The sequence below is a fragment of the Erinaceus europaeus genome, chromosome 18 (genome assembly GCF_950295315.1).
Source record: "Erinaceus europaeus chromosome 18, mEriEur2.1, whole genome shotgun sequence".
NCBI lineage: Eukaryota > Metazoa > Chordata > Mammalia > Eulipotyphla > Erinaceidae > Erinaceus > Erinaceus europaeus.
The window spans coordinates 16,450,930-16,463,728 of record NC_080179.1 but is presented as its reverse complement, the minus strand read 5'-3'; the positions used below and the strand labels follow the sequence as shown (position 1 = coordinate 16,463,728).

Sequence of the window (12,799 nt, the reverse complement as noted above, 5' to 3'; positions counted from 1 at the left end):
TGCAAAGCAAAACCACACATACACATAGTAGCTAAAAAAGTGTCGAAGAGGATTTGGAAAAATAATAACCCTGTACTGTTGGTAAAAGGTAAACTGGTTCTCACTATAAAAAACAGTATTGAGGGGGCCAGGTGGTAGCGCAGTGGGTTAAGTGCACATAGCACGAAGCACAAGGATTGATAGAAGGATCCTTTGGCTCCCCACCCGCGGGGGTCGCTTCACAAGCAGTGAAGCAGGTCTGCAGGTATCTATCTTTCTCTCCTCCCTGTCTTCCCCTCCTCTCTCCATTTCTCTCTGTCCTATCCAACAACAATGACAGCAATAACAGTAATAATAATAACAACAACAATAAACAACAAGGGCAACAAAAGGGGAAAAAAATAGCCTCCAGGAGCAGTGGATTTGCAGTATAGGCACCGAGCCCCAGTGACAAACCTGGAGGCAAAAAATAGTATAGATGGCCCTGAAAAACATAAACTTCCATATAATACACATTTCCATTTCTGGGTGTTTATACAAAGGAAATGAAATCATTATCTTGAAGAGATATTTATACTCAATGTTCACTGCAGCACTATTTACAATACCCAATACGTGGTAAGAGTCTAAATCCACTGGCAGACAAATAAAGACAATATATGGAAAATGGAATGCTATTTGGTCACCAAAAGTATCTAGCAAAAGTTGGCTGGCCTCTTCAACATGCTGCTACTTCCTCTCAACTTCTGTTTCTATTCAAAATAAATATTTTTAAAATTTTTTTATATTTATTTACTTATTCCCTTTTGTTGTCCTTGTTGTTTTATTGTTGTAGTTATTATTGATGCAGTCATTGTTGGATAGGACAGAGAGAAATGGAGAGAGGAGGGGAAGACAGAGGGGGGAGAGAAAGATAGACACCTGCAGACCTGCTTCACCGCCTGTGATGCGACTCCCCTGCAGGTGGGGAGCCAGGGGTTCGAACAGGGATCCTTACGCAGGTCCTTGTGCTTTGTGCCACGTGTGCTTAACCCGCTGCGCTACAGCCCGACTCCCTCAAAATAAATATTTTAAAAAGAAAAAAATAGCCTTTTCAATATTATTTTTAATTAGTGATATAATAATGGTTCACACAATTACAGATTACAGAGGTATGGTTTCACACTGCATCCAACACCAAAGTTCTGTGCCCTGTTTGAGCACAGAGCCCTTTTTATAGTATTTACTAAAATCTTATAAATGTAATACTATAAAGAAAATACCTTGTCTTACAGATGAAGAAACTGCAGTCCTGACAGACTAGAGGATTGTCAAAAGATCAAAGGTAGCTTTTCCACCAACTAACTGAACAGATCTCACCTTCCAAAACCCCACACACATTTCAGTGCTCTTCCTAGTACTGTGTTATCGCCCTCCTGTAATACCTACACTCATTCAATAATCATTAACTATGACATAAGCCACATTTTGAAGCCCATCTACTCCAAAACCCTCCAACTAAAAGTAGAAAAATACAGCCTCAGAACACACACAAATCAATTCCTGTAATCGAACTAGCACCTAGCTCATAATTTCAACACTAAAATCCTTCCCACAACAGCATGTCAACCCCCCCCCCCCATAAAGGGTGCTTTTCTTTTTGCCTCCGAGGATACGAGTCATTGACAACGGGAACTCAATAAAGTATAAATTAAACCATATTTGTAATTAGTTAAACATGATTGTCTTTACTTACAAATGTCATCCACTGTGACAGGGATCAATGTTTCAAGCAGTTGAACAGGTCATCATCCCTGTCCTGTTGGATGACACCTGTAAATAAAATAAATCTATTTTTGAGTGAGTAGATTTCAAGCCAACTAGATTTGCATGCAGTTTAAAGCAAAGGGTAATTTTTAAAGCAATGTATAGCTGTGTGCTGCTGGAGCGAGAAGTTCTAGTGCGGGCGGGCCAGGGATTCCTCTTTGCACAGCTGCGATCACTGGCCGTCAGCACTAGAGAATCCAAGTAGGGTCACACATTGTTTGCCAAATAACACAGGGAATCTGGGATCTTAGAGCTAAAAGAATCTTCTAGTCATCCTCTCTTTTGTCTCTATGAAAACCTACACTTGTAGAAGGGATAACCAATGTAACATGTAAACCAATAACTTGGCCAAAAGTAAATAAATGGGGAGGAGGAAATAGCAAAATGGTTATGGAAACAAGACTCTCACACTTGAGGCTATCAAGTCCCAGATTCAATCGCCCACACTACCAAAAGCCAGAGCTAAGCAGTGCTCTGGTAGAGGGGGGAAACATCAAACAGATAAGTGACTTGAGTTAGAATAGCTTAATGTTGAAGAATATATACAGAACACACTAGCAAAGGTTACCATCAAACTGACTTCAAAGACTCACATATACATAGCATTAATATTTCATAAATATTAACTTAGGATATTCTAGCCTATCTGCTTAACTTGTAATAGCCTTAGAAATTTTAATCCAAGAACTGTTGGAAGGTATCAGAAATGGAAAACTAAAAGAAAATAGGTGCTAGAGAGTAGACTGAGTCTGGGGGCAGGGCGGCAGCGCAGTGGATTAAGCCACATGGCACAAAGCCCAAGGACAGGAGTAAGCAAGGATCAGGGTTCCAGCTCCCGGCTCCCCACCTACAGGGGGGTCACTTCACAGGCGGTGAAGCAGGTCTGCAGGTGTCTATCTCTCCCACTCTCTATCTTCCCCTTCTCTTTCAATTTCTGTCTTTTCCAACAACAACAACAACAGTGATAAAAATATAGCAACAATAACAACAAATATGGGGGGGAAGGGAGAGAGGGAGTGGACAGAGTCAGTAAGAAATAGAGCATGCATCTGGGCTATAAAATTCTAGTGAGTTCCAAAAAAAATCTGCGGTTCCTAACAAATATGAGCATATAAAAAACCATTTTCAACAATCTCTAATTTTAAATGTTGGGTTTTCAGTTGCCACAAAAATGTTACCACAGTAAGATCTGCCAAAAACTAAAATATGGGTTGGACAACGAACATTTTTAATTTCCATTCTATACCTAACTTATCTAAAATAATTCTAAGTATTTTAGGATATTGCCTTGAGGCACTATGGCTGTTATAGTAATACTGTCACCTAACTCATACTGAATGCTTACTATGTGCCAAAGTTTTCTGAACAGGTCATATACTATCTCATCCAATCAATCCTCACAACTTAATTTTTATTACAATTTAGAACATCAGATCACAGAGAAATGCACTGGGGAAAGCTCACTCGGCTGGTTCAGTGGTAGAATCTGCACACAAATCTGTTTGGTGACAGACTCTAAGCTCAAGTCACCACATATTACTGCATTTTCTAATCTAGCAACTGAAGATTCCTGAAAAGGTAAGCGTAAGTGCACAGAGAGGATACATAAAATTCCCCCCAACAAAACCTCACACAATACAAAACATCTGGAAACTCTTTTTCTTCAGCACTAGGAAGAGGCTGGAATCAATGCTTTAGGTAAAATAATTTTAATGTCAAGAAATTAAAACTTCTGATGTTAACCTCAAATACATGACAGTTAAAATATGGGGGGGGGGGGGGGGGGACGGGAACGGGGACCTAAAGTTGTTTTCTTGATTCAATTCCTTCCTAAGTGCATTGCTTCCTAAAAGTACTTCTTTATAAAGAAATAAATTTTCCTGTTGCTCAAAGCTGACTTATGCTCCAAATGATGTAATAGTTACCGACAGACTGAACTTATCATGAGGGTTTGAAAAATGATAAATATATGGGGAGTCGGGTGGTAGCGCGGCAGGTTAAGCGCAGGTGGCGCAAAGCGCAGGGACCGGCGTAAGGATCCCGGTTAGAGCCCCTGACTCCTGACCTGCAAGGGAGTTGCTTCACAGGCGGTGAAGCAGGTCTGCAGGTGTCTATCTCTCCCCCTCTCTGTCTTCCCCTTCTCTCTCCATTTCTCTCTGTCCTATCCAACAACGATGACATCGATAACTACAACAACAATAAAAAGGGCAACAAAAAGGAAATAAATATTTTAAAAAAGATTTTTAAAAAATGATAAATATGTATGTGGGCTGGGGAGCACAGGAACACATACACTGCCTGCAGGAAGGCCTGAATTTGATCTCCAGTTCTACATAAAATGGTAGAACAGTGCACTGATCAGTCTTCCCCTACCCCCCTCCATGAAAAAAAAAAAAGGGCTATATAGTCCAGGAGGTGGAGCAATAGATAAAGAACTGCCCTCTCAAGCAGGACACCCCAAGGTGAGTCCCCATCAGCATATGTATCAGAGTAGTGTCTGGTTCTCTTCTCCTATCTTTTTCATTAATAAAATAAATAACAACTTTTTAAAAAGTGGCTATATGTCCTTTTGTGTAAGGACAGAAATACTAATAAGGTGAGTTACATTTAAAGGACACAAAAAGTAATCTGATATATAGCCTGACTGACTCCTTCTCTTACACAATACAGCTATCTTTTCTCGACCCACGTCTTTCATGACCCCAAACCTCTACATTTTTTACACTGAGGACCATTTTTCAACATGTTTTTGTTAAGTTGTCAAACTAATAAATAAGCAGAAGCACAAAAAGAACACATCTGAAATTTTAACTAAAAATTAGATACATGTAAAACTTTAGACCACAGAAGCAAAACATTAAGGGGAAACATATCTTTTCAAGCACTGTGAAGAAATCAATCTCCTTTAGCAATAATGACGGCAAACGCTAGAAGAAGAAGCAATAATGACTTTCTTACAATGACCCCAAAGAGAAGAAGATAAAAGTGTGATTTCAAGATAGCTTACCCTTTTCTCTGTTACCCCATCCTGGCCTGTAGAATCTCTCTCATCATGTGTTTCTTTCAGGACTGCCATATGTTTTTGGTATGCTGGCTCTCTGTTTAAGGTTGTGTATCCTATGTGCTCATAAATTGGGTTTATCGTCATCTTGGCAATGTATTCAGCTGCCTTGGTTTCAATATAGAGAGTAATCAATCCATCAGTCACCAGATCATGGATGGACTCAAAGCGCTTCTCCCCAACAAAGTGTTTTCCATCGTAGTAGAGCCTGAAGTTTCTGGTTTGACTTCCAAATCTGCCTCAATGAAATGGGAAAGATGTTTTTAAGAAAAGTAAGCAAGTGAACTCCTTCTACAGAAAAAAAAAAAACTATCGTTTGTGTGTGTGTGTGTGTTCTTAGTTTAAATAAACTGTGGTTAATCTCTATGAATCATCTAAAATACAAAAATAAAGAAAATCAAACTTTTGAACACAAAGAATTAGTTTTCAAGAACTAGGGATAACAATAAAAAAAACCATGCATAGTCTAAAGGACATTTTTTTTCTTTCTATCAAGTCATTTTATTGGTCCCGAGGAAAATGGGGGAACTTAAACCCCTTATCCCACTAGAACACATTTAGTCAATTCACCAACTCTTATAATACACAAAATTTCCATATTAACATGTCCTAGTCTAGTTGATCAATAAAATTACTTGAAATACTTTAGACCATAACATTCAGCCGATGGCTCCTTGGAGTATGAGGCCAGCAAACATTTAAAATGGAGCTGATTCCAGAACCTGAGTCATACAGTATGGCAGGCTGGCATAGAAACATACTTTTTCTATTTCTAGCCGTGCATCAAGTACTAGTTTTTCCTTTTTTTACACCGTCATTTTTCCGTGTTAGTGGAGTGTGGGCAAGCAAGTGGAGGTGATGTATGTAGAGCAATAAAGTCAAACTATCACCAGCCTCCTAAGAAGTCTGTTCTCCATTTCAAGTAGTTTTTCTGACGCACATTTAAGAGACTGGAGTGAAATGGCTTGTTTTTATGATGATTTCAGTATTTTGCTTCCTCTAGAAAACCTCAGAAAGGGATCCAAGTTGGCATGACTAGCAGTGTCCTTGCAAGAAGACAAAGACAAGAAGGGCACTGGCTTTTACTAAGAGCTGACATCAAAAGGGACCAAGGGCTGACAATATAATGGACCCCTAAAATTTTGTTTACAACTAAACAAATCAGAAAGGACATATTTAATTTCCTGTTAAAAATACACAGAACAGAGATACACTTTTTTAAAGGGTTGCTTAAAATGTTTAAGACCACAAACCTATTGGTACAACATTAACTGTTATTTGTTATATTCCAACAGAGTAAGAACTTAGAAACTCAAAATTTCACTTTTAATGTATCCTTTGAAAAAGGGAAACAAAATATTTTTAAGATAGACTGATATACCTGTCTATATAGTTTAAATTACACTTCAACAATTATTTAATCTAGAACTCATCATTCTATCTATATTGGTCCTTTTACTAGTAAAGCAAGATTTATCTACTATTGGATCTTCTAAAACAGTTAAATTTTGATTTACACTCAAGTTAATGAACAATACATTTTTTTCCAACTTCCAGTTTCTTCTAATACTGATGTTACATTTGTCCCCAAGAAAATTATCATTACATAAATCCAAACAACAAAAATTTCTACAAATAAGCTAAATGTAAAATTTTTTCTAGTTTACTAATTTTATCATTTCCCATTGGTAGTAGACACTCTGTTACTGAGAAATAAACATGCAAGTCACTGTACTTTTATAAGGTGCTTACAGTAATAAATATGCATAAGACTGTTTAATGGTAAGACCACGTATATTCCAGGTGACTACAAAGCATTTCAGTGAAGTAGAACAGTTTAATACTGCTGCGGCATATGGTTTTATAGTGAGAATTTCTTCAATGAGTATGACACTCAAAATAGAGACTATCTGGGAGTCGGACGGTAGTGTAGCGGGTTAAGCGCACGTGGCTCAAAGCAAAAGGAATGGAGTGAGGATCCCAGTTCGAGGCCCCAACTCCCCACCTGCAGGGGAGTCACTTCACAGGTGGTGAAGCAGGTCTGCAGGTGTCTTTCTCTCCCCTCTCTGTCTTCTCCTCCTCTCTCCATTTCTCTCTGTCCTATCTAACAATGACAACATCAATAACAATAATAACTACAATAAAAACAACAAGGGCAACAAAAAGGAAAATAAATAAATATTAAAAAAAATAGAGAGACTATCCAAGTCACGTTATCAGGGATTCGTCACTCAATTGGCTCCTGGAATCTGAGAAGGATGGAGAGCAAAGGCATGAAGAGACGATGGATTAACTGGCTTTGCTGGGTTGGATGGTCAGACTGAAAGAACACAAGTTCAGGATTACAACGGAGCTTCTAGTACATCCAAAGAGATGTCTCTATGTTATTCGGCAAATAACATTAAATACGCTTTTATTTCTCTTTTTAACAAAGACCCTATGTATGGTTCCCAATTTCTCCTCAGCCTATATTACACTTCCAATTCAATCAAACTTTTTTATTTTTTTTTAGTTAATATTTTTTTGTTTTATTTATTATTTTTTTTATTTATTTAAGAAAGGAGACATTAACAAAATCATAGGATGGGGGGGTACAACTCCACACAATTCCCGCCACCCAATCTCCATATCCCATCCCCTCCCCTGATAGCTTTCCCATTCTCTATCCCTCTGGGAGCATGGACCCAGGGTCATTGTGGGTTGCAGAAGGTGGGAGGTCTGGCTTCTGCAACTGCTTCCCCACCTTTTTATTTTTTAACCAGAGCACTGATTAGCTATGGCTTATGGTGGTGAGGGAGATTGAAGCAAGCATCATTGTGAAAAGACAAAAAAAAAAAAAGAATTCTCATTTTGGAATTATGACTCATTTAAAAAGAAAAGTTACATTAATAATACTAAATAAACTGTGAGTTTTCTTTGCCATCTCTGAACTAACCTCTTTTATATTTTGGAAGTCATTTTTAAAAAAACAGCATTGGATCTGGAGGGTGGTGCACCTGGTTGGGCACACTATGTTACTATGTGCAAGGACTTGGGTTCAAGCCTTCAGTTCCCACTTGCAGGGGAAGCTTCCTGAGTAGGAAAGCAGTGCTGAAGTTAGTTGTCTCTCGGTCTCCCTCCCTCTCTATATCCCCCTTCTGTCTTCATTTCTGGCCAAATGTAATAAAAATTTAAGAGAGAAAAGCAGCATGTCCAGACTAACACTTCTCCCTTTTCTGAGCTGAAAGTTATGAAAAGAAACTTTGAATAGCGAAATGGGTATAAAAATTCTACAAATGGAGAACCATAAAGGGGGAGAGGCCAAATCTAGGACAAAGACTCTTTCTAATAGTGTAATGCCGACAGATTATCATGTATTCAATGAATACTTAACAAAAAACACCTTGGAACTGTGTAAAATGTTAGGTATTTAGTGATTAAGGTCCTGCTCCCTCAATTCAGGGACAAGATGAAAGGATAAATTTAAATTTTTTAACCTTTGGATTTATACCTCAAGTGATTATTAAAATGTGTATAATTGGGCCAGAAAAACAACTTGCACAGCCAGGAGGTGGCATACCTGGTTAAGTGCTCACATTACAGTGCACAAGGACCCAGGTTCAAGCCCCTGGTCCCTACCTGCTGAGGAAAAGCTTCATGAGTGGCGAAGCAGTGCTACAGGTGTCTCTCTGTCTCTGTCCCTCTCTATCTCCTCCTCCCCTCTCAATCTCTCACTGTCTCTATCCAATGAGCAAATTAATTAATTAATTAATTATTTAAAAAAGAAAAAATAAGGGGGTCGGGCGGTAGTGCAGCGGGTTAAGCACACATGGCGCAAAGCTCAAGGACTGACGTAAAGATCCTGGTTAGAGCTCCCGGCTCGCCACCTGCAGGGGGGTCACTTCACAAGCAGTGAAGCAGGTCTGCAGGTGTCTATTTTTCTCTCCCCTTCTCTGTTCTCTCCTCCTCTCTTAATTTCTCTCTGTCCTATCCAACAACAACGACAGCAATAACAACAATAATATCACCACCAACAATAATAAACCAGGGTAACAAAAGGGGAAAAATAGCCTCCAGGAGCAGTGGATTCGTAGTGCAGGCACCGAGCCCCAGTGATAACCCTGGAAGGAAAAGAAAAGAAAAAGAACTCACCTGGACAGACTGCCATGCATGTGGGGTAGGTGCAGGCTCAGTGCCTGCCATACTGGAGGAAGTCCTAGTACTGTAGTGTCTTTCTCTCTGTCTCTGCTTCCCTCTATACAGAACTGAAATAGCTGGCCTGGAGCAGAGAAGCCTCAGAGACAACAACAGTTACATTTATATATGTGGTTAAGGAAACCCAATTAATATCTCCCTCACTGTAGAAAACTAAGAAGCTCACTGATTGATGAAATCTGGGTATAAACACTTAAGGTTGCGTAACACCTCAAGAGGCTCTGCTTATGTCCAAATAAAAAGCACCCTTCCGTCTTGAAATCGTGTTCAGCTAGGGCTAGGCAAGTGAGTGTCCTAAATGTTTAACAGTAAACCTTAAGTGTTGACATCAGAGAGATTAACTTTAAATTATGTGTCTGCTACTCACTGACTGATTTTGAGAGTCATTCTTAAAATGCCACACCTGGTTAAGCATACACAGTACTAAGCAAAAGGACCCACACACAGGTCGCTTCACAAGCAGTGAGGCAGGTCTGCAGGAGTCTCTCTCTCTCCCTCTCTATTTCCCCCTCCTCTCTCAATTTCTCTCTGTTCTATCCAATTACATGAAGAATAAAAATGGCTGCCAGGAGCAGTGGATTTTTAGTGCCAGGACCGAGCCCCAGCAATAGCCCTGGAAGCCAAAAGAAATAGAAAAAAACAAAAACTAAACTAAAGGAAAAGAAGTCTTTCTTGGAAATGTGCCCCTCTTATCCTATAGTCTTGTCAATATTTCCATTTTATAAATAAATTAAAAAGAAAGTCATCTTAAGATTCTACATCCAATATATAGGAAAAATATCACACTACCTAACAAAGCTGCAAGGACTATATAAGCACATTTAAGTCACAATAATTTTATGATAGCAATGTGAGCTTTGACCTCTGCAGAGAATGACAGGATTACTTTTCAAAACAAAGTAAACAGACTTTGAAGAGGAGTTGAATACATAACTGGCAACGATGACTGTATAGGATCTGTCAGCAAAAGGCAAGGAAGGCTTCTCTGTGAAATTTTCTTCTGGATGTCCTAGACAAGCTTGTATTACTTGGTAAGCAGACTGGGACAACAACAAGATGTAAAGAGAGGACTAGAGCAAAGAGTCTTTCCACTATACTCCGGAGAATTAAGTCTCTGAATTCAAAGGAGAAAGGCCAGCAAAAATATCAAAAACAAGACATAATAAGTAGATCCAGGGAGTCGGGCAGTAGCACAGCAGGTTAAGCACACATGGCGTGCAACGCCAGGACCGGCTAAAGGATCCCAGTTCAAGCCCCCGGCTCCCCACCTGCAGGGGGTTCGCTTCATAGGCGGTGAAGCAGGTCTGCAGGTGTCTATCTTTCTCTCCCCTTCTCTGTCTTCCCCTCCTCTCTCCATTTCTCTCTGTCCTAACAACAACAATAATAACTACAACAAGGGCAACAAAAGGGAAAATTAAAAAAATAAAATAAAATAAAATAAAAATAAGTAGATCCACTGATGAACACTGAGCTCGTGAGTAGAGAGTACTGATTTGCAAACACTGTTAAAGCTGAGCCTTTCTCCCTCCATTGCAACAGGGGTTTTGTTTATCTTTTCTTGCATGTATTATCTGCTTCTGTCCTTGGTTTTTAATAGCAGCTCATTGTTTGGTGAAGATGTTTGAAACTGTAGAGACCCGATTCTCTAGGTACCTAGAACTCATCAAGACGACCATTCATTGTCTTCAGAATGGAACTGTATGTAGCCGGCAAACAAAAAGACTGGGATATCTGCTTTGAACTGCTACTGTTGTACATAATTACTACTTCCTAGGAATGCCTTCTCCTCAAGTGATTCCAAGTTTTCGTTTTCATGTTTTAAAAAGCTATTTAATGTTGTGTCCAACTGCATTCAGATGAATTTCAAAATATATAATTTTAGCATCTAGCTTTTAAAAGTGAACAAAACCCTCAATACCATCTTTTCTGTTTTTCAGCAAGTAAATTGTACTCATTAAAAAAATCAGGACAGGAGTACAAAGTGATGAAAATATGTACAGAGACTACTAGCCTTTGAGATTTTGCTTTACTTTTTCTAAAACCAAGAATTAGGTCTGATTTGGGGCCAAAGTATTTGGAAGCATCTCTTGAAAGGAAAACTTCAAGCTAACAGATGTTTTCTGTTAGCAAACAGAAAATAAAATATATACAGTATACTTTTCTAACTTAACAATAAGATGTCAGAACTACTTCCAGAGAAACATACAAAAATAATTTTATTCATCCTAAATATATATATATATATATATATTTACACATTATTCTCCAGAGCTAATCCAAAGGTGAAATGCAAGTATCTCATACATCCATTTAATCATAAATATAACTTGGAAAACAGGTAAAACAAAGATGAGGTATTCACTTAAATACTAAAAATAAATTCAGATGGATTAAATAAAAAGGCTAAGGAAGACGTATCATAACTATATACAATTTGAAAAACATTTTCCCCATCTAAAACTATGTTAGAACTTTTGTCTCTACTGCTATCATTGTGGATGATAAAATGGGGCAAAATTAGTAAACTGTGTAACTCATGGTGATAGTCCCTTAGTAGAATAAATGTATCTTTAGCAAAGAAGCAAGCCAATTTGCCTGAGTAAAACTCCAGCGGGTGCATTAGGGAATGGAATGTGGAATTAATACAGAAGGGTTAACTGAAGGCCTGTTAATCCCAGCCTTCCTAACCCTGTCTCCAATCCTTCCCCACTTTGGTGAGAGACTTGTATTCTGTTCTTTGAATAGGACAGAGCAAGATTTCAAGCTAAAGAACTTTAGACAGAGGTGAAGGCAGAGATCTATCCTGAAAATGGAATCAAAGTTTTAAATACTGAGACCTCCCTCTTTGCCACCAGGTTTTCAGAAAGTTTGTATCTTTCCTCATAGGAGAGACTAGAGGATTCCTTTCTGGGACATCTGAGTGGCCCAAATAAAAATATACAAATAGAGAGATTGACCTATAGTGTCAGGTTTGACTCAAGCTCTCAAAATTCCAGTCAGCTTTTTGTTGCCAAAAAAAAAAAAAAAAGTAAATATGAGTAGACAGCCAAGAACTATTTGTCATCTGAGGAAAATCTCTCTCATGAAGGTCAAAAACAGATAATAAATTTTGTACCACAAGAACAGCTAGTACTTACCAGCAGGGGAAAGGAAGCTGATGTGGGGAAATTGTACTGAAGTGAGCAGAGTAAAAAAGTAGAACTGGAATTTCTCTTTTTTGAAAAAGAAAAAATTCATTAGTGATTTAATGATTAACAAGATTGGAGGATAATGGGGGTAAAAGTGGACTTTCAATGGTAAACTACATATGGAACATACGTGATTTTCATTGATACTCACCTGAAGTGCACATGGTATTACCAACTTCAATAAAAACTAATTTAAAATAATTACATCATGGTTTAGGCTTAAAGAATTAAGTAAAGGGGGCCAAGCGGTAGCGCTCTGGGTTAAGCCAACATAGTAGGAAGCGGAAAGATCCCGGTTCGATCTCCACCTTGGAAGGGGGTCACTTCATGAGCGGTGAAGCAGGTCTGCCTCTCTCTCTTTCCTTCCTCTCTCAATTTCTCTGTCCTAGCCAAGAAAAAGAAAAAAGTGGCTGCCAGGAGCAGTGCAGGCACTAAGCACTAGCGATAACCCTGGAGGCAAAAAAAAAAAAAAAGAAGTAAAGATTATTTATTGATTTATTGCCAGCAAGGTTGTCACTGTGCCTCAGTTCCTGCATGACTCCACAGCTCCTGGTGGCCTTTTTCTTCTTCC

The 12,799-nt window shown here is 38.7% G+C and overlaps 1 protein-coding gene across 6 annotated transcripts in view; it reads right to left on the bottom strand.

Moving 5' to 3' along the window:
• CHN1 (chimerin 1) overlaps positions 1–12,799 on the bottom strand; it is a 183,287-nt gene that overhangs the window by 82,894 nt on the left and 87,594 nt on the right. For 2 of the 6 annotated variants that reach the window (XM_016188858.2, XM_060177687.1), the window contains one exon: positions 4,793–5,081. The exons of 2 other annotated variants lie outside the window; for them this stretch is intronic. In XM_016188858.2, the coding sequence (XP_016044344.1) occupies positions 4,793–5,081 (289 nt within the window). Of the gene's footprint in view, positions 1–1,714; positions 1,767–4,792; positions 5,082–8,977; positions 9,013–12,799 lie in introns of those variants that run through there. 2 more of the 6 variants (XM_060177689.1, XM_060177691.1) reach the window with 2 other exon arrangements.